General features: G+C 35.5%; 1 protein-coding gene across 16 annotated transcripts in view; it reads left to right on the top strand.

Moving 5' to 3' along the window:
• Positions 1-18,892, top strand: part of LOC126859136 (ras GTPase-activating protein raskol) — a 291,550-nt gene extending 272,658 nt beyond the window's left edge. For all 16 annotated transcript variants that reach the window (XM_050610134.1, XM_050610132.1, XM_050610138.1 and 13 more), the window contains 9 exons: positions 2,577-2,671; positions 9,772-10,055; positions 10,576-10,862; positions 11,131-11,463; positions 11,637-12,041; positions 12,144-12,310; positions 12,391-14,004; positions 14,282-14,418; positions 15,948-18,892. In XM_050610134.1, the coding sequence (XP_050466091.1) occupies positions 2,577-2,671; positions 9,772-10,055; positions 10,576-10,862; positions 11,131-11,463; positions 11,637-12,041; positions 12,144-12,310; positions 12,391-14,004; positions 14,282-14,418; positions 15,948-16,212 (3,587 nt within the window). In that variant the 3' untranslated portion in view covers positions 16,213-18,892. The remainder of the gene's footprint in view (positions 1-2,576; positions 2,672-9,771; positions 10,056-10,575; positions 10,863-11,130; positions 11,464-11,636; positions 12,042-12,143; positions 12,311-12,390; positions 14,005-14,281; positions 14,419-15,947) is intronic.
• Positions 18,893-20,234: the final 1,342 nt, after the last annotated feature.

Raw genomic sequence — 20,234 nt, 5'->3', positions numbered from 1 at the left:
TTAATTAATTTTACATACGAAACACCATAAAATAATAATTTAGTCGCAAAAATAATTGATCTGGAAGATACACGGACTTTAACCATTCTTCTTCAGGTAATTTTCATATTTAGCAGAGCACACACAAAACGCATGGGACTTTCACGCTTCATCTCTTCGGCTTTATCACATCTTTACTTCCGGCCGGAACCGTTCCAATTGGCCGAGCATTTATTTTCCAACATCTTTATATATCATGCGACACGTCGTAAAAAGAGCGAGATTTGTTCGCATTAAGATTTTACAGCTAAACCCAATATGTACCGCGGTGAAAGCTCAATCTTATCGCCACCATAATCCGTATAAAATATATATATATATATTATTATCATGCATGGCTTATATATTCAATCTCCATTTGTTTATCGTCGAAAAACGAGCCTCTCGTCGACGAAAAGTTTCAAGGCCGTTGAATGCATATCGGATATTTAATGAGGTTTTAATATATTTAACAAAAAATGCGCATTCTTATTTATATTAATATAAATAAAAAATATGCGTATATAGATTTTGAAAGATATCTTTATTTACTTTTTATCTCTTACCCATAAAAATCTTTGAAGAAACAATAGAAATATTTATTGGGCATGGTTTGTGTGTGCTTTCGTGATGATATGTTTTGTAATCATACACACGCAGTAACTTCAAGATATCTTGATCTGCGCATTTTCCCATTACGTAATATTACGTTACATATTTTGACAATAGAAACTCGCAACCGCATATCTGGTTTCATTTCACATGGATTGCTTCACGTAAAAGATCCCGTTTCTACATCGGTAAAATATATATGTATACATACATGACACGAAATATGTTGTGTCACTTATTTCCAAATCTCCGCAATTTTAAAACTTGCGTTGGTTCGATTTTTAATTATATGTAAATTGTATATTATTTTTAATTAGGTATAAATCTCATAAATCGTGAAGGACTTTGTTTAAAATTACGTAACCGTTTAAGCTTGTAATTTAAAACTATATTGTGCATGCATAAACAATGTCGGTATCTCTCACTTGCTGTCTTTACTTAGCTAATGTAATAATATAAATGGAGAAGCATACACGCACATAGGGTGTTTCAAAACATCAAACAATTTTACAAACATATTTTTTTAATTAATTCACAATTAAACATTAAATATAAAACATTAAACATTATATATTTTATCAATCATGTCTTTTATATATTTGTTTGAATTTCAGTGAGCAATAAATTTTTGTTATTTCTTTTAGATATTTACTTCTGATACTTAATTATAAGAAATCCTTGATGTTAAATGGCTTATAACTCGAAAACTATCGACGCTTCAATCTTTCATGTCACAAAAGAATTGGCGGTAAATTAATCGAGAAATCTGTTAAGAGATTATGAATTCAGGAACACTCTGTATATATGTATAAGTCTTTACATAGGAGCACGAGTAACTTGAGACTCTTGTGCAAGGCAACCATTTAAACCGCTGACCGTAAACAGAGAAGCCCGCGAGAAAGGCTTGGGAGGTATCCAGAGTACTTGTAAGGGCGTTAATTACGGGGCTGCGCGCGCTTTCGGTTTCTTCTCCCTCGGCCGATTTCCGTTGCCGGAAATGGAGTACCTCTTGCCGGATAAAAAAACGCGCAATAAACTCGAATGTCGAGTGTGCGACCGTTTACTCTTGATACACTTGCCTTTGAAGTGATAAATACGAATAAAATATAATTTTTATTCATTTATTTTTTTTTTATTTCTCTCTGTCTTTTATATTTTATATTTTTACGCCAATTTAGCATTTATCTCATCAGCATTTGATGCGACGATAACTCGATGAAATCAATGAAATAGAATATATGGCAATTTTAAGTATAATTGAAAGGGATTTTTTTGGACAATAGTAACATCAATCATTTTTTTAAGAATTTGACAATATTAATTTTAAATGCATGAAAATTTAAATATAAAATTTAATAACATTTTTTTAAACATTAAATTTAGATTATTTTATTATTTTATTATACTATATGTTTTTTAATTTTTTTTTTTAGCAGAAATATTTTCAACAGAAGAAAAGTTAAGAGTTAAGGAAATTATAAATGAAAAAAGTGGAAGATTATTTAATTACTTTAAATCGTGCAAATAGCTCAATGAATGAGTGGAAAGAAAATTAATATGATAAATGAGCTTTTAGAGAGAAATTAAAAATGTCGAAAAGTGATAAATGAAAAATTTTACTTTCCTCGAAAGCGATTTTATTTTTAGTATAAAAGTTCTATTAAATTTACCTCAACGCGCTTCTATCCAGATTGAATTTTAATTATTTGAGACATTATTCATCTTTGTAAAATAATTAACTTTGTGCAATAAGAGAGATGCACGAAAGAACGTATCATATTACTCGTTCAACAACAAAGTCAATGAGACCGGCGATAGTGCGGACTATGTAATGATCGTTTCAGATTACTTTGGCAGAATTACCGGGCATATTTGAAACATGACACGACAATTGCCATTACCGAGTCGAAGCATATACTCATGCGAATTATTCGGTTCTGTTTCAGACACATCGTACGAGAAGGCTTGTCGAAGGGGTAGCGCGCCCGCCACTCCTGTACTTGGGGCGCGACCCTTGGATGTCACTCCCAACAGGATCGTTGTAAGTAAATTTGATTACTCGTGTAGTAATTCGTTAATACATAATCGAACATCTTATTCCTGTGGATATTTTACAATTTTATTTTTACGACATATGATAATATTTATTAATATGTAACTATTATCTTTATGTAAGTGAAAAGTATGTCTTGTAAAAAATATTTATGAAAAATATTTTTCTATGGAAATTTGGCTATTGCTTCCTTTAAAAAAATGTCTTAAATACTATATGAATGATTTCTCGTCATCAATTTTTGCAAAAGCAAAAGATTCATAAATCATATGATACGAAATTTTTCCTATCCATCCTACATACAGGAGCATGCTTTCATCATTGAAATCAAATATTTTTAAAAGTTTGAAGGAAAAAAATATATTGCATATGATGAAGAAAATATTTCCACTCATAAAAATATAAATTTGATCCTGTAAATAATTTTTTTGTTCTTTATTTTTTTTTTAATACACATTTCAATATCTATTTTATCCCTCTCATAACTTGAGATGAACCGTCTTGTGCGTGTAACATGATTGTTGGCGGGCTCATGAATGAGAATTGATTTCCCGGGATGAAAGACTTTCCTCGGATAGCCGAGAGCTTACATGGTTTACGCCGGCTCGCCGGCCAATTTAGTGCCTGGCGCGTTGAATATTCACAAGATTTTACCGAAACGCGTCTCTGTGCACATACGATACGTGTAATTAGTTCATTACACCGCCACCCCGTACACATAAACCGCCCCGCCGGGACGACGACGACGGCGATGGGTTCAGCGATCTCATTTTCCATGGCGCCTGGCGTTAACCGATCCCGGCTATATTTAACGTCTCCCGCCGCGCGACAGGCAGCACTTTCGTCTGACAATTTCACGTTAATTTAATTTAATTGAGCGGAAAATGTGTGTGTGTGTGTGTGTGTGTGTGTAGAACCATTTACCGTCACGGGATATACCTACCTACCTATTTTCTAACTGTCGATATTATCGAGCCTGACAATCGACACACTCCGCAGAGAATCGAATTTTCTCCAGCGAGAAACGCGATCTCGTGAGATTAGCAATCGTATTATTTCATGTTATTATGAAAAATATGAAACTTGATGATATATTAATTTATACATTTGCCTCTTATTCAGCTGTCTTATTTTAAATATAGTTTATTTGATTGAAGTGAAAGTGGTAATCGACATCCAAATGTAATGATCATCAAACAATTACGACTATTTACTTTTTAATTAATTAACGTGAAAGTTGCAAATTGTTATAAGGAACGATGATCGTTAAATAAACGCGTTTAGTATTAAATATATCAGCAACGTGCTTTGGCTTTAACCAAGCCAAATTTTCCATATCATTTAATAGGATAATTTGCTAATTATTGCGCCTTACAAGCTTTTGTGGTGACTCAAATTTGCATTGAATCGAGTGGATGTCGTGACAGCCAGATTTTACTATAAGACCTAACTCGATTACTTTCGACGAATACCACGACAACCATACGATGCGAACGCGCGATGTAATTTTTTTTTTTAATTTGAGGATTGTTATTGTACGTAAATATTTTTCGGCTCACTTGTCAGCAACATTTTCTCTCTTACAAACACAAGATAATCATGCGCGGATTTTCTCGCGAGATACGTTGTGAGATTAATTTTTCAATAAAAAAACTTAACGTAAAAAAATTCCTATATCGATCAACGACTGATAACAAAAGTGAATTGTTGCACGATTTTACAATTTATACTGAAACTTCGCCGTTTCTTTTCGGATGCCAGAGATACACATCCCATTCTTCTGCACGTCCTTTATTCGCCGATCACGAAATCGGGATTTCAATTTTCCGATCACGTACAACTGATCTCAAGAATCTTTCGACGCCTAGGGTGGCTAACTAACTGTTATCTTCTTCCGAATAACACGTTATTTTTCAAGTGTCGTTTCTTTTCTCCAATCGAAACGATAAAATTCGTCGAATTTTTCATTGATCGAATTTGCGTTGATTTTTCATAAAATATATTTTGAAATTACATGTATATTTTTCGAAAAATGCGTTTTAGCTCTAAATATTGTTGAGAATTATTATAAAATTCTTTTTATAAATTTTGATTTATCAATATTTGATAAATCAATCATTTTATTTGTTGCTTGATATTTTTATACTTATAATTGTTAACACATTTTTATACTTATAATTGTTAACACTCGTACTTAAATGTGAAAGTAGAGGAAATACATCGGGAACTATCGATCCAGGTTTTATGAACACGAGCAGGTGTTCTCAATTCCTGCGTATTAGATTGTCATTGAATGTTTTCCCACCAAATTTTTCTACAAACGAAATTTACAAGCTAAAAATATGCACTTATTTTTACTTCTTTAAGAGACTATGCAAAGTAACTTTATATTATAAAGCATTTTATTAAAAATAATAAATAGTATAAATTTTACTTTATATCTATCTTTTTTACAAAAAATTAGAAATAAAAATTCTCAATATAAAAGTGAAAGATAGACATTGGCATATTATGATTTGATGATAGGAGAAACTTTAAATAACAAAGTATTTCGATATGAATAAAAAATTATAATTTTTTTGCTTATAATAAATTTTTGTATATAAATATTTGTTATTTAAATGTAAGAATAAAAATAATTTATGTTATTATAAAATCTTTCATATAATTCGCAATATCGTATAAGCACTTATATATTATTGATCCAATAAATTAATACACGGAGATTATATTTGTTATTGTTTTTTAAACGTGTAAAGGAGAAAGAGATCTTTACATACATGAGAATAAAAAAAACTGCATTTAAAAAGTTTTTTGTGAAAAGATGCTAATTTTACGACGCTCTTTGAATAATGACGGTTTACACATCGATCGTAGTTCGTTGGTAAAGGGTTTTAAAGGAACAAAAGAACGGAGGGACTGGTTTCGTGACAAGTCGCGACAACTACGCTGCTGTTTCCGGCTCAAGAATGTCACAGACTGCTGCTTACTAAATGAATTATTTACTGGTCGTCTTGTGCGCAGCTTAATAATCCAATTGCGTTTATTTTGAATATTTCAATAAGACAAAAAAGTGTCAAAAAATATCAACAAGACACTCCTTTCTGTGTGAATTATAAGTCTTTTTCTAAACATTTTTATAAGAAATTTGATATATAAAGGATATAATCTGAAAAAAATAATTGAAGAAAATAAAATAGATTTAATTAATAAAGACTTTTTAAAATAGATTTTTAATGAATCACGAAACATATTTACATTTGAAAATTTAGAGAATAATGAAACAATGAAATAAAATTACGCACATTACAAGTGCAACAAAGGAAACATTTGATCGGCCGATTATTTCGTACGTAGAACACGTTCTACTAGAGAGTGAACGGAGCCGATTGCAGATGCAATCAACGGACGCGGCATGTCGCAGCCTCCAATTTGAGAACCCCTCGAAGACGTTTTTGTCCTTACCAGTGTCGCGGGAACAGAGGAACGCGTCCTTAGAGAAGAAGGGACCGTGAGGGGAACCGAGGGGTTGACCCGTTTTGCCTTACCTGAATGCAGGGGCAGAGTTTTCGGTCGCGATACAAAGGTGCGCGCCCCAAGGATCCCTTGACTTCGGCTACCCGGATGAGCCAACATCTGCGTCAGTCGTCGACGAGATTTCGTCGCGAAATCGCGCGCGACTTCCTCGAGATCTAGTGAAACAAAATTGATATTCGCGTTCGACGAAAAATAACTTGCCAGCATTATAAGTCAGGTGTTTCACCCATGTGAGATAGATAGAGAAATCTCATGATTGTTGTTCGAAAATATTTATCGTTACGAATATGTGATTGTGCGAACATATCTGATTGGATTTACTTTGTGTCATCTTTTAGAAAGAAATTATTTGTTGCGTATTTGTTGTCATATATGAAAACTTGATATATATAGTTGACTGCGCAATTGATGTCAAGAAAACAGGATTGGCGGGAAAACAGGATTCTATCTTTAACTCTCGTAATTCATTCAGTTGTCATTTAATGGAATTAGAGAAAAATTATTTAAAATATAAAATATTGTAAAAATCAGAAAATATCTTGTTACAATTTCTTATTATGATGTTTTGCAAAAATAACATTTGGAATGAAATTTTAAAATAGTCGCTGCAAATATTTTTTCACATTCATATTAATTATCACTATCATGATGTTTCGTCGCTTTTGTCAAAGACAAATGAGGTACATGAAATCATATTTCAATAGAAACTCGACTAAATCTAGAATCATTAAAAGATCTATAATAAATGATTTGTGTCACTTGTTAAATCTTCCTGAGAAACTACTTGCATTTTTTTCGAGATAATATAAATTCTTTCTTTTTTATCTTCAAGAAAGGAAAGTTTTCATATTTAGAAAGATTTTGAATAATAGTAGTTCGATACAGTTTAGAATATATAAAGAATATTGAAATCGATTGCATTCTAAATTGCGAGTAGAAATGTTGCTTTTAATTAAACAGAATATTACATTTTGTACACAAATAATTAAAAAATCTATTCACAACGAGGTAAAACGTATTGCACGATTTTATCATCGCATCATGTTGACGTCGCGACGAAAATGATAGAATGCATTCACGCGTCCGATCGGTCATTATCCTCGCATCGATGCATGACGATGCTGCTCGTCAGCTGGTCATGAAATCCGATACGATGTATCGCGGGCAAAAAGCGCTCATTCGAGCATCGTAAGTCCCGGAAGTATTCGTACGATCATGAAAGCGAGGTAAAGCCGCGTGTAACTATTTAAAGGGCTTCCCGAAAGGAAATTTAAATCACTGGTCGGGATAAGGCTTGTGTATAAACCCGAAGGGCGTATCCCAGATCTCAGGTACACATTCGATTTCAAAACTAGTAGGACTACTTGAATGGATCCGAGAACTTCTTGGTTCAAGATGGTTCATTCTAATAGCTAGCAGCAGTCAAACGAACGTCTCTCGAAAGTACGGAGTGTTATTGTGTACGTGAATCTCATATCCACTGAAATTCAAATCTTTTTTGAAACTTGTTCAAGAGACAAAGAAGAAAAATTTTGGATTATTTCGAGTGCAACGACAAATTAATACGGCTTAGTGAAAATCTTTTTGTGGACAGACAACTCATTGTTTGATGTACATTCGCGAGAAATCCTTGGAAAATATAGCGAATAATTCATTAGAAAATTAATTGATGAAAATAAATTGATTTAAAGAATGAGAGATATATAATGAAATTTGTGCAAAATTAACTCTTGCAATAGAGCATATGTTAATTACAAGAGCACCTGAGAATTTTTGCTGAATTGTAATTTCCAATCATGAAATTGGTACGACGTAGCAACTCGCGATTAGACTGCATCCTGACATTGGGCTTGTTGCTTATCATACATGCACGTGCACGATAACGCAAAGCTTTACTATAACGATAATATATTTGATGACGGCCACTTTCGAGCAGGCAACGGACAGCGTGCAAAGTGGAAAAGTTTGCAGCAACGTACCTTGATAAACATTGTAGTCGATTTCAAATAACAATTAATGCAAATTTTCGATCATTTCGATCATCAAGCGCTGCTTTACGGAAAGATCTTTCATGTTATAATGTAGAGATTATTAAGCAAATGTTCGTGGAACATATTAAATTGAATGTAAGTTTTCCGAGTCATTTAAAATAAACATTGTTTACACATTTTTCGAACGTGAATGTCACGTTTTATGTAGTTCTGGTTACTTTATCAGCAATTGAAACTGCGTTCATCGTGAAAAATGGTAGAAATAAAATTTATATTTTGACATTTGCGATAATAAAATTTGAAAATATAAAAATGTCTGGTGTAGACTCTCAAGCTTGTTACAATATTACCATAATATAATATATTAATCATAATATATTATTATCATAACTAATAATAAAAAATATATTCGATTTAATTACATAATATTCAGCTTATTAAAAAATTATTAATAATTATTATATAAGAGATTATATAAAAATGTCTTGTGTGAGAGAGCGATAAATTATTTAAATATCCTTCTGGCAAGTACACCGTGCGAATTTGCGATGTAAAGGATGCGAAGTGTGTGATTTCGCGTGTCGAAAACATCTGCTCGGTTTCTTTTCACGCGAGACCCAATTTATTTGGGATCGCGTGAATGGTAAGAAGAAAAATGTGCGTCAAACCAATGGAGGAAAACGAAGACGATAAGGTTGTCAGCATGATCATCAACTACTTTAGTGCGAGGGTAAATATGGCGAAAGACCGTCGCGAAAATCTGATCGAAATTTTTACAAGACGTAAAAATTTGTTTGAAAAATAACAGATTGTTGATAGGGATATTTGGGGGAGATGTAAAATCGCTTATTTAATTGACATTATTAAATTGTTTCTCTTGCAGTTTATAAAGACATTGTCAAATAATACTGCGGAATGTTCTCTTTTGCTTCTCCCTTTTTGCGTTTTCGTAAATATCTTTTATATCTCTCGAAATATATTTATACGGTTTTTAATATACATCTGGAAACATATCAAGTTTTTTAACAAGTGCCAATCGACCAAATTTGTTTATTCTTTCTGTGGTTTAAAAGAAATATAGCAAATTTTCAAGATCACAAAATAAAACGGCGCGTTCTCTATACAATAAACAACTGTCAAAGAAATAAAAGATAGAAATATCACATTTACAAAATATGAATAATATATAAATTTTTGCGTACACGAAAAAAATCTACAAAACAGTATGAAGAGTGCTTTTGTTTTAGACAAAATATGTCAAATCTTATGTTATCGCGATTTAATATTTCATAACAAAACATCATGAAAATAATCTGTGTTTTTGAGACAGATTATTAAAATTTGTTATTTCATATATACGCACATTACCTATGTATAAGCTAATAAAGATAATTGTAATTATTATACTTTAACTGTATCCAAAGTGTGTATGTGTATATACAAGGTGAATCACTAAAGTACTGTATAACATGTTTTTCCATCGCGAGAAAAATGCTCGCTGTCACGTGTTAAATCCCAAGCACGATCTTTAATCGAGATCACCTCTTCTCTCGTTTGCAGAACTTCTTCTCGAAACGATCATTCCGGTCGAACCCTCTGAAAAGAACGAAGAGCGTAACGAAGCTCGAACGACAGAAGCAACGGGGCGCCGGTCTTCGGGGTTGTCGTTCGCACGAGTCTCTGCTCTGCGGACAGGCGGTGACCTCGATGGACCTCGCGGCGGTGACGCCGCTGCATCCCAGTCTCCTCGGCAGGCCCCACTGCTTCCAGGTCACGCCGAGCACCGGCGGGCCCAAGTATTTCAGCTGCAGAACCGCTCACGAACGGGACCAGTGGTTGCACAGGTCGGTATATATATATATATATATATATATATATATATATATATATATATATATATTGCTTTTATTTATCGCCCCGCTTGACTTGACCGTTTCGCCCGGCGATTCGTTTTCGTCATATGAGAACGACACGCCGATTATCTCGAGTATTAGCCCGCGGTACAAAAGTGTTCTAGATTCACCAGGCAGTTTCTCAATCGTAAAGTCGTTGATGAATATGATATTTGGCTTTGATCGAGGTCAAAGTTAAACATGTATCTTATCTTGATAGTAAATCGAATTGCAAGTAGATCGAAAGTCGAATAAATAGACACACACATAAACTGGGCTATTCATCATATATCAGAAATAAGTGGTCTTGCGCAAAGTTATGTTATTAATAATTTTGAAATATATGGAAATCGTCTCACTTCAAATAAATTGATTTCATTATTTTTTTTATACAATCAAATTATTTGTGATTTAAAATACATTATATACAAAAAAATGCGAGAATATATATGTTTTGTTATTGCTTGCGCAGCTTAAGGAAATCCGTTCAGCCGGATGCAGAACAAACACGCCGAACAGACAATTCTCTGCAGATCTGGTTATTGGAGGCGAAGGGCGTACCTGCAAAGAAGCGATACTTTTGCGAGGTCTGCCTCGACAGTACCTTGTATGCGCGAACGACTGCCAAACTGAAGGCTGATTTGTGCTTCTGGGGCGAGCATTTCGATTTTCATCATTTGCCCTCCGTCAACACGATCCAGGTCAATCTGTACAGAGAGGCAGATAGGAAAAAGAAGAGAGACAAAAATGTTTTAATCGGTAAGCATCCGATTATGAAGAATCTTGATATTCTTTTTCCAGGACTTTTTTTTCTAATTTAATTTTGTTTACTGCATTGTGTACATTATGTTTATACGCAAAAAGTTTGTTCGAATAGTATATAGATATAAATAAAAAAAAAATTTGGAATGTTTTTTTTTCTATATTTTATGATATGTATGAATGAAAAATTATACGATGTGAATTATTATTAGTTGCAATATAATGTGACTAAGTGTATGTCTTCATGCACGATCTTCCTTTCTAGGTTCTGTCAGTATACCTGTGCACAATGTGACGTCGCGTTATCTGACGGAGAAATGGTATACGGTAGTAGGTGACAAAGGACCTCTCAAGGAGCCACCCGCTTTAAGAGTAAAGTGTCGTTTCCAGTCGGTTGACATACTGCCAGTTCAGGTTTATCAAGAGTTTTTGGAATATCTGAAGACCGATTACGCGCCGCTATGCGAAAAACTGGAACCCGTCATAGGTGTCAAGGCGAAGGAAGACATCGCGACAGCTTTGGTAGCGGTCATGCAACGGGAGAAAAAGGCGCCGCAATTCCTCGCAGATCTCGTCATGATGGACATTCATCGAATAGGTCAGTTCTTATTATTCATAAAATTAATTAAAAATATTAACGCTTTATTATACAAAGCAGTTCTTTCCAAGTGCAATTATTGTTTACAGATTCATAATTTTTAATTTATTATTTAATCTCTTCAGCTTATTAATTTATGCAATTTATAATTGTGCTATTTGTTCGTATTTCAGATGATGAAAGACTTACATTTCGAGGGAATTCGTTAGCCACGAAAGCGATGGAAGCCTATTTGAAACTGACCGGAGACAGATATTTGCAGGAGACTCTGGGAGCCGTTGTGAGAGGCGCGGTCGAAGGTGGCGATTGCGAAGTGGACCCACTCAAGGTCGCTTCCGTCGCCGCGTTGCACAAACAACAGCAGAATCTTCGTAACGCCGTGGAGCTAGCCTGGAGCAGAATATTATCGAGCCATTCTCACTTTCCGCTGGAATTGCGCGAGTGCTTTCGCATCTTCCGCGAACGTCTAGCTGATATGGGCCGGGAAGACATTGCAGACAATCTCATTTCCGCATCAATCTTTCTGAGATTCCTCTGTCCCGCCATTCTCAGTCCATCTCTCTTTAATATTACGCATGGTGAGTTAAAACGTAATTGACACATCAATCGATTCTAAATTAACACAATTTATTAATTAATATTATTATATCTTTATGAATAATAAATAATTTTTTCTTTAGAATATCCAAATGAAAAAGCAGCAAGAAATCTCACTCTAGTCGCAAAGACACTCCAGACGCTCGCAAATTTCACGAGGTTCCAGGGCAAGGAGAACTTTATGGAATTCATGAATGATCTACTTGAACGAGAAGCTCCGTCTATGAAGAATTTCTTGCAGTTAATTAGCGTAAGCATCTCTCTCTTTTTTTATTGGCATTTTTATTTTATTCCATATTTTAATCTCTAATGTATCTCTCTATTCAACAGAGCCCACTGCCAAAGGACGCACCAGCTAATAATTCGCTCGAGTTTGACGGCTACATAGATTTGGGCAAGCAACTGTCTTTGCTGCATGCTCTCTTACGAGAAAGTATGGCAGCAATAGCACCGTCCTCGCCATCGATGCCGCCGTCACGATTACCCGAAATCCTCGATAGAATCTCTTTGGCTTTAGATCAGCCGGGTCCGAGTCCCGTACCCGTCGCGCATCGTTATCCGAACCTGCAGAATAATATCTTTCGCTATAACGATCCTACAATTGCCAATAGCAACACGAATCTCTCCATCTCGGCCACGTCGACGCTGAGCAACCATAGCACAATAAACGGTACAATCAGGGACAGCAATGAAGTGTTGCAAACCAACACCCTTGGTCACAATAGTTCGCGCAGTCCGAATGTTGCCAGAGCGGCGACTCTACCACGAAACGCTTACCTGCCGACGAATGGCAAATTGCAATTACAAATCAGTTCTGACGATTATCCTCTGGAGCCACCGGCGTTCGTATCACGTTCGCCAACGCCAATCACGCGGCAACACAGGCCACTCGGGTCCAATCGTTCTGGACCGGGTTACAGACTGACAGCCAGCGCGAGCTTGGCAAACGTCAATCACTGCCAGACTCATCCAACAAGTCCCACGCGTTCCGAGAGTCACAGCAATCTGAAAGACTCCAACTATAACATTACTGCGTCATCGCAAAATAATCAGTCGAACAACGGAAGCATTGTCTTGCAGCAACAGCAACATCGGCACAACATTGCGCGTCTGCAGAATCTCGATATTCACGATCGCGAGGATAATTACAATCACAATAATTACAATGTCGCGAGGTCGGCTAGCCGAAATCATTGCCACAAGGAAGATAATGCCAACCAGCAACGCAATTACAATGTCTCGAAGACTACAGTGAACGCGAACGTGGTCGTTAATCCACCCACGAATCTCACATTATCCATCAATCATCAGCCCAATAATAATTATAATCCTTCCAAAACAAACAATCACGCCTCATCCGCCAACGGCAACCTCGATGAGCTGTCTGATTTACTGAGATACGCGGATGATGAAGTATCGGAATCCAAATCTCAGAAAGGCTCACAGATCTCCATCTCGCAATTGAGTAACGTGGCTTCTTCCGGCTATCAAAGTTTCGCCGCTTATAGTCAGAGCTCCAGTCCGGTAGATCTTAGTAGTAATAATGCAAACGCGCATATTCTCGGTGCAGCGCCGCTGGCATTCGCTAATCCTGTTTACCACATGGAGTCCAATCACGCTAGGACAGGTAGACGAGATAGCAGCAGTTCCGAGGAGAGAGAGGGTAGTGGAGGCGGCGGTGTCGACAGTGTGAGAGGTGTTGATCTGAGTCCCTCCCCTCCACCCAAGAACAACGTGCGAAATCACCAAAGGAACAATCAGAATCAGTGGCGACAGAATAATCAAACTCATAGAAACAATTCTGAGCATGCGCAGGACGTCTGTTGCACAAAGTTACGAAGAAGGCTCTCTCTAGACTCTACGCGAGATTTGTCAGACACCAGCGAGGAGGAAAATTGTACCACCAGGAGGAGCAAGTCTCGCAGTCATCGAAGCATCGATCAGGTGAGCAGTCGGAAGATACTTGAAATTTATTTTATGCATCATTTTAACCCTTAACCGTGCCGGATTATCTATTGAATCGGAAAAGTTTATAATTCTTTAAACGTTCTTCTATATAAAATTGTGAATAACAGATTCTTTACTTGCTGTAAATCTACCGACTACATACAAACGACTAATTATAGTACTTTTCTGTAATCTATTGTCTAACGAATACTTATACAAATATCTTTTCTATTTCTCTTGTAACTAATATGCTACGTGTTTTCTTCGTTTCCAGTACGAAGTGGAAATGTATGAAGTGGAGAGGCTTCAGAATAGCGTAGATCGACTGCGATTGCGCGCGCGATTAGGTGCCACCGACGATGCCGATTTAGATCTCGCGCCCGACAACAATATGAAGAGCATCATTTCCAGGTACTTTATTTTCATGTCCGTACTAGTATCGCTAACCCACTACCGGTTCTTTGCCTGAGTGTGAACCCTGATATCACCGTGATCATTATCACTTTCTATGCGTTTTTTACTTCGACATCTTGCCATATTCAGTCGCTCGATCTTCCATATCCTCATTTTTCGATTTATTTCGATTGTTTCATTTGAAAAATCTTCGTAAAGAAATTTTAAAGAAGTATCGTGAAAAATGACGAATTGACATTCAGATTCGACATTAAACTTTCATAACAAATGTGATTTTACAGAGAATTTCATGTCCAATTTTTAATTGTCTACAATTTTATGGATAACAAATAATGTGGTTGCAGATATGAATTGAGAAGCTATTTATTTTATTTCGCGTACTATTAGAGAATGAACTTCGTCTAATCGCGGATACCACTTTTTCTATGTCTATCGGAACTAATGGGGAAACACTCATCCGTATATGAACGGCTACTTTATCGAAATGATGTATGTTTAACTGATTGTGTGTTCCTGTGCATTCTATCCGCTGCATTTGGTATACTCTGGCTTGATCTGGACCTTTGGTGTAAGAGTCAATTATATTTCTTACAAGCTTTTCTTACATTTTTTACATTCACATATAATAAATCTGCGTGTTCTTTCTTTCGGTAAAACACTGCCGCTCGAGATTAAACCAAATGAAAACCTGCGTTCACCGATCATGAAACGTCAATTTTATCAATTTCTAACCGTTCATCGTTCATCGAACACCGACACACCTCACGACACACGTTTCAACATGTTCATACTGCTCATGTGCACGGATATTCTGTGATTCCTGGCAATCACAAAGAAAGAAATGTCCTGTCACAAGTCGATGTTCATCGCGAATTTATTCGAGACTCTTCAACATTTGTGGACATTTCTTTTTTCTCCCTTTCGTTATATACATTGCTCGCTGTGACCGTTACAGAACAGACACACGGTTACCTAATTCTAGGAAGGCTTCTTATCTTGTATTCCAATTATACTTTTCGAAAGTGTATCAAACTCTGCACCAAACACACTCTATTGCTTTTCGCAGCTTATTTTTATCTATCGATGTTGTTTCATTAACTATGCATCGTGATGCGCTTGATTCGACTTCGCTGTAACGTCTCTCAGAGTTTTAAAGTGAGAAACGAATTTCATCAATAAAAATATCGAATGAATATCGATCTAAAATAAATAGTAACTCGAGAGAGAGAGAGAGAGAGAGAGAGAGAGAGAGAGAGGGAGAAAGAGAGAGTTCATAGGCGAAGCTCAATTCTACATGTGCTTGATTTCTCGACGTTCTTTATTCTTTGTATATTATAATAATTAAACAACAATTAAAAAAAAAATTGTTTCAGCATTTTTAAATAATCTTTTAAAGAATAAAGATCGTTTTGAGGAACATATCTTCCAAAGAGACGCGTCGTAGTTTTTTGTCGACCATCTTTCTCTCTATCTTTACCGCGCGATCACGTTTAATTCCAGTACAATGTTTTCGTTTTTGCTTATAGATTAATCTCCGTGGAGGAGGAACTACGTCGCGAGCAGCAGAAGATGTCAGCGGCGTTGTCGTACAAGCAGCGCGTGATCGACGCGCAGGAGCAGCAAATAGCCGCATTGGGTGCCGCAAATTCGCGTCTCATGTCGACCAACGCGAGTCTGCTGTCGGCACTGAGCAAACAACGCTATAACACCAAGTCCCAGACGAACAGTGAAGCTGCGCCCCTGCTGCAAAACATTGCCGACATTGGCGAACTCAAAAGCTCGTCGTGCTAAGCGTATCGTCGTCACGTCCGGGAATTGTCGAGAACAAGGAAGAATTTTTGAATCGATAAAACTGTTCTTTGAAAAGCCTCACACGTGCTATAACACGTAGACACTGTCATCAACAATGACGTTTATCTCTCCCTTGAATAATGAATGATCTTGTAGTAATTTCTATAAGATAATTAAATTTGTTGAGGATGTAAAGATTCTGAAAGAGGAACTGATCATTGGTCAAGCTTACAAATGTGTGAATTTTCATTATTCGAGGAAGAGAAGCTTATTCAGAGAAATATTCTTCCTTAGTTGTACGATTCGTTACATGCATTCTCCGAATTATTTATTTAACACTCTCGACAAGATCTTGCACTCGATAACTGTAAACGTGCTACGTGAGAATAGCCCCGATATTTACCTGGGCTCGTAAATTTCGAAAATGTGTGAAGCATCATGTCGGGGAACGCGATACAGAATAGATTGCAACACAAAAGAGAATGGCGTGCGAAAAACAGAGGCTACTTAGTGAATAGGCAGACCAAGTATGTAGAGAATTTTCGTCGAGTTTATATAATGTGACATAGCGTTAGGCTAGGTTTATTTGTTCGCGAGTAAAAGATAACCCGCGACTCGTCCGAGAACCGAGATCATGAAAATTGCCCCGAAACGACGATGGACGTATCAGCGCTGATCATTGAAAAGAATATCGCATCTGCGAGTCTCTTGATGGCGACTTTGCTTCGTTCGGCAAGAACGAAATGAAAGTGGCAACGAGACGAATTTCAATTTTATACAAATCGAAAATTTTCGATTAACAACGAAAAACGAATCGGTTTCTTATTATTTATGCAATCATGTTTGTTTTTAATTCAAACAAGCACACGAATAGAAATTGACAAAAATAAATTTCATTGAAGAAAATATTTGCTATAAATGTAAAGTCCAAAAAAGGCATTTAAATAAAGCTTCTTGTTTACAATACTTCAAAAATACATAAAGGATTACAAATTTTATTCCGCTTTGTGATTACAAATTGCATGACGACAGTCTATACTGGTTACGCAACGAAAGATCGATGTCCAATTCCAATTGGGTCATCCAATTAAGGATTATCTCGTCCGGCAGCGGGCACTCGGACGGCACACGAAGAAGCCCCGATTGACGAATTGCGTATTCGTTTCCCTTGTTTCTACTATCATATTTATCTATACGCACAGCCACATGCACCGTAATAGTTGTAACATGATACGCGAGGATTACAATACTGATGTTCGCGCCACACCACACATAGAAGCATCCTCGAGCACCGGATTGTATACCGCAAGTATAGATGTGTATATTTTTCTAGTTTGTTCCCCGAGTGCATAATCTCTCTTGATCACAAAACGCAATTCTCATTCTTACGCACGATTTTCGATCATTAAAGCCTGCGTTACGGCTTAAGACGAAAATATATATAATAGTTTGCGCGATTCATCTTTTTAAATCCTCAAGTATCGAGCGAAAAACGGAAGAAAGCTTCCGCGAGCAAAAAATAAAAAAAAAATTAAAGAAAAAACGAGAGTCCGTCGAATGAAAGCTGGATGAATGGATTTCCAAAGCGATGTTTCGTGCGCATGTCTTCGAATTTTCTATCTCGACGAGCCGCGAGCAAACTTTTATCTTTGATTCAGCACGTGACCCTTTACTCTAAGCGACGATATTTATTTAGTAATGTCTACCAAAGATGAAGAATTTCACATTGTAAAGAGAATATCGAGAGTATGTAAGATATCCGGATTTTTTTTATTGTTCCCGGTGATGGAATAATTAATCGTTACGCATGGAAACGACATAGCCGGGAACGATACTCGAGTGAAAAGCGGTGTGCACATGACAAAATTCGAGAACTATTCTTACTTGCTCCGCCATCGCGCTCGATATTACAGATTTTTGCACACCGAGATTCCCGAGCCACGCGCAGATCGCCCGATATTTCTGCGCACAAGCAGCGTAAAACGCATGACATTAATTAATTAATCAGATTTCTAAGGTCTCGCTCGTTCGCAAAGCGTTAATGTGTTACGTTTTACATCACAATAACAATTATTATTGTAGCCATTGTCGTACAACATGTGCGTAAAAGATTTGAGTGAGAAAGCGAGCGAGAAAGCGGGAAAAACAGAAAGAATGAGAGATTGTGAGAGTAAGTCTGTGGAGGAGTGAGAAAAGATTATAATCAGTCTAATCTCGTTAAGAAAAAAAGTATTATCTCGTCGACTTTGTACCATAGCGTTATTCTCGCGTTTATCCGAGCGTTTGAGTTTCTTGCCTCACGCCGATTATTTTTGTATAGAGATTATCCTTTTTCATCTTCTTCTATTCTCTTATTATTTCCTTTTGTACTTTCCCTTCCTTTGTTTACTGCGTAAAATCACAATCATACGCAGGAAAACTGCCCCTTAAAAGCTTTTCTTCCAACTCTACTTTTCTCGACTCATCGAGCTTGCATCTTATGGAATTAATATATTAACACTATTCCCTTTTCCCTTCTTGTTGGACGATGTAATCGATAAATATCTATTTAAAGAATCACTTAAATAGCGTGTACATTATTAAGTTTTGGTATATTCGTTTCTGCAATAGACCACCTGTATTTAAACATATAGACTATTACACTATATGAACAAATAAATACGATTAGACATATTGTAAACGAGAACTGTTTCCCTCATTTATCCGAAACTCTAATTTTATTTAGTCATCCAGTAACTTATTTCGGGACGGTGACACCGTAACTTTGTCAATCGAAAAAATAAATATTTGTAAACATACAGCATATTATGATTTATGTGATATGATCATCTGCAACAACATCTTTTACTTTGTAAACAAAAATCGGTCAACACTCAAAAAATCTTTTTATAGCGATAATTTTAAAAAGTGTTTAACATCGATAAATTTTAAATAAATATATTTGTATTTTTTATTTAAAAGTGCCTTAAATATGAATCAAGGATATGCGATATTTGATACTATTGCATTCGTTTGCATTCAATATTGGTACAATTTTTATGCATCCTCAGCCAATTGACATTATCAAATAATTAACATCTATGATTTAGCATTCAATGTAAAATACTTCTGATCTGCATTTAGTAGAGAATACACATTAGAATTGCAAATAAAATTATCTTTTGCCATATTCGCGATTATTATTCATTGAGGTATTTTAATCATTTTGAAATTATATACATCTTACATGAGTTATATATTAATTTAATAGAAAATAAAATTTATTATAGACAATTTTTCTTTCAATTGCATTTATTATTATAAATTTGATTTGTCTTCTAATGATTATGTTTCTATATAAAGAAAAATTTGTGTATTAATTCGCATGATATATAAAATCATCTAGAAAGTAAATAATGTACTGCGATACTTCTTAATTTAAAAAATTCCGATTTTATATATATATATATATATATATATATATATATATATATATAATATTTCAAGATTAGACATAAATGTATACATAACGTGAGATATAATATTTTCAAAGTATATTTAAAAAAAAATAAAATTTTATTTTCTTAAATATCCTGTTATCTGACTTTTTTCACAAATACAATAGATGGAGCCATAAGTCTATCATAAGTCTTTAAATCACATTAACCAACAATTTGGCAAATTTTATTAAGAATATGGTTCATTATTGAAATTTATTTTCTAATTTATGCTACAGAATGTTTTATAAGTCAACCAATTTTTTATCAATAATTAATTGTCAATTTTTTTGCCAAAAGCAATCTATTGTACACGCTGTGCAATAAAAAATCTTAATTATACCATCAAATCAAATAAATTATATTATTGCAAATAAATAAATTGCTTGAGCAATCGTTAAGAAAACAGATCAAAGTCCCATTGCCTTGATTTCCAACAGCTTCGTGGAAAAAATCATGAATGAACTAATCACATTAACCATAATCCTCGGATGTTTATCACCGCGCAATCAACGCCGGCGGTATAGCGGTGTAAACAGGCGGTCA

The sequence above is a fragment of the Cataglyphis hispanica genome, chromosome 2 (genome assembly GCF_021464435.1).
Source record: "Cataglyphis hispanica isolate Lineage 1 chromosome 2, ULB_Chis1_1.0, whole genome shotgun sequence".
NCBI classification, from domain to species: Eukaryota; Metazoa; Arthropoda; class Insecta; order Hymenoptera; family Formicidae; genus Cataglyphis; species Cataglyphis hispanica.
Note: the sequence above shows the minus strand (reverse complement) of the source record. Positions and strands in the feature narration are given on the sequence as shown.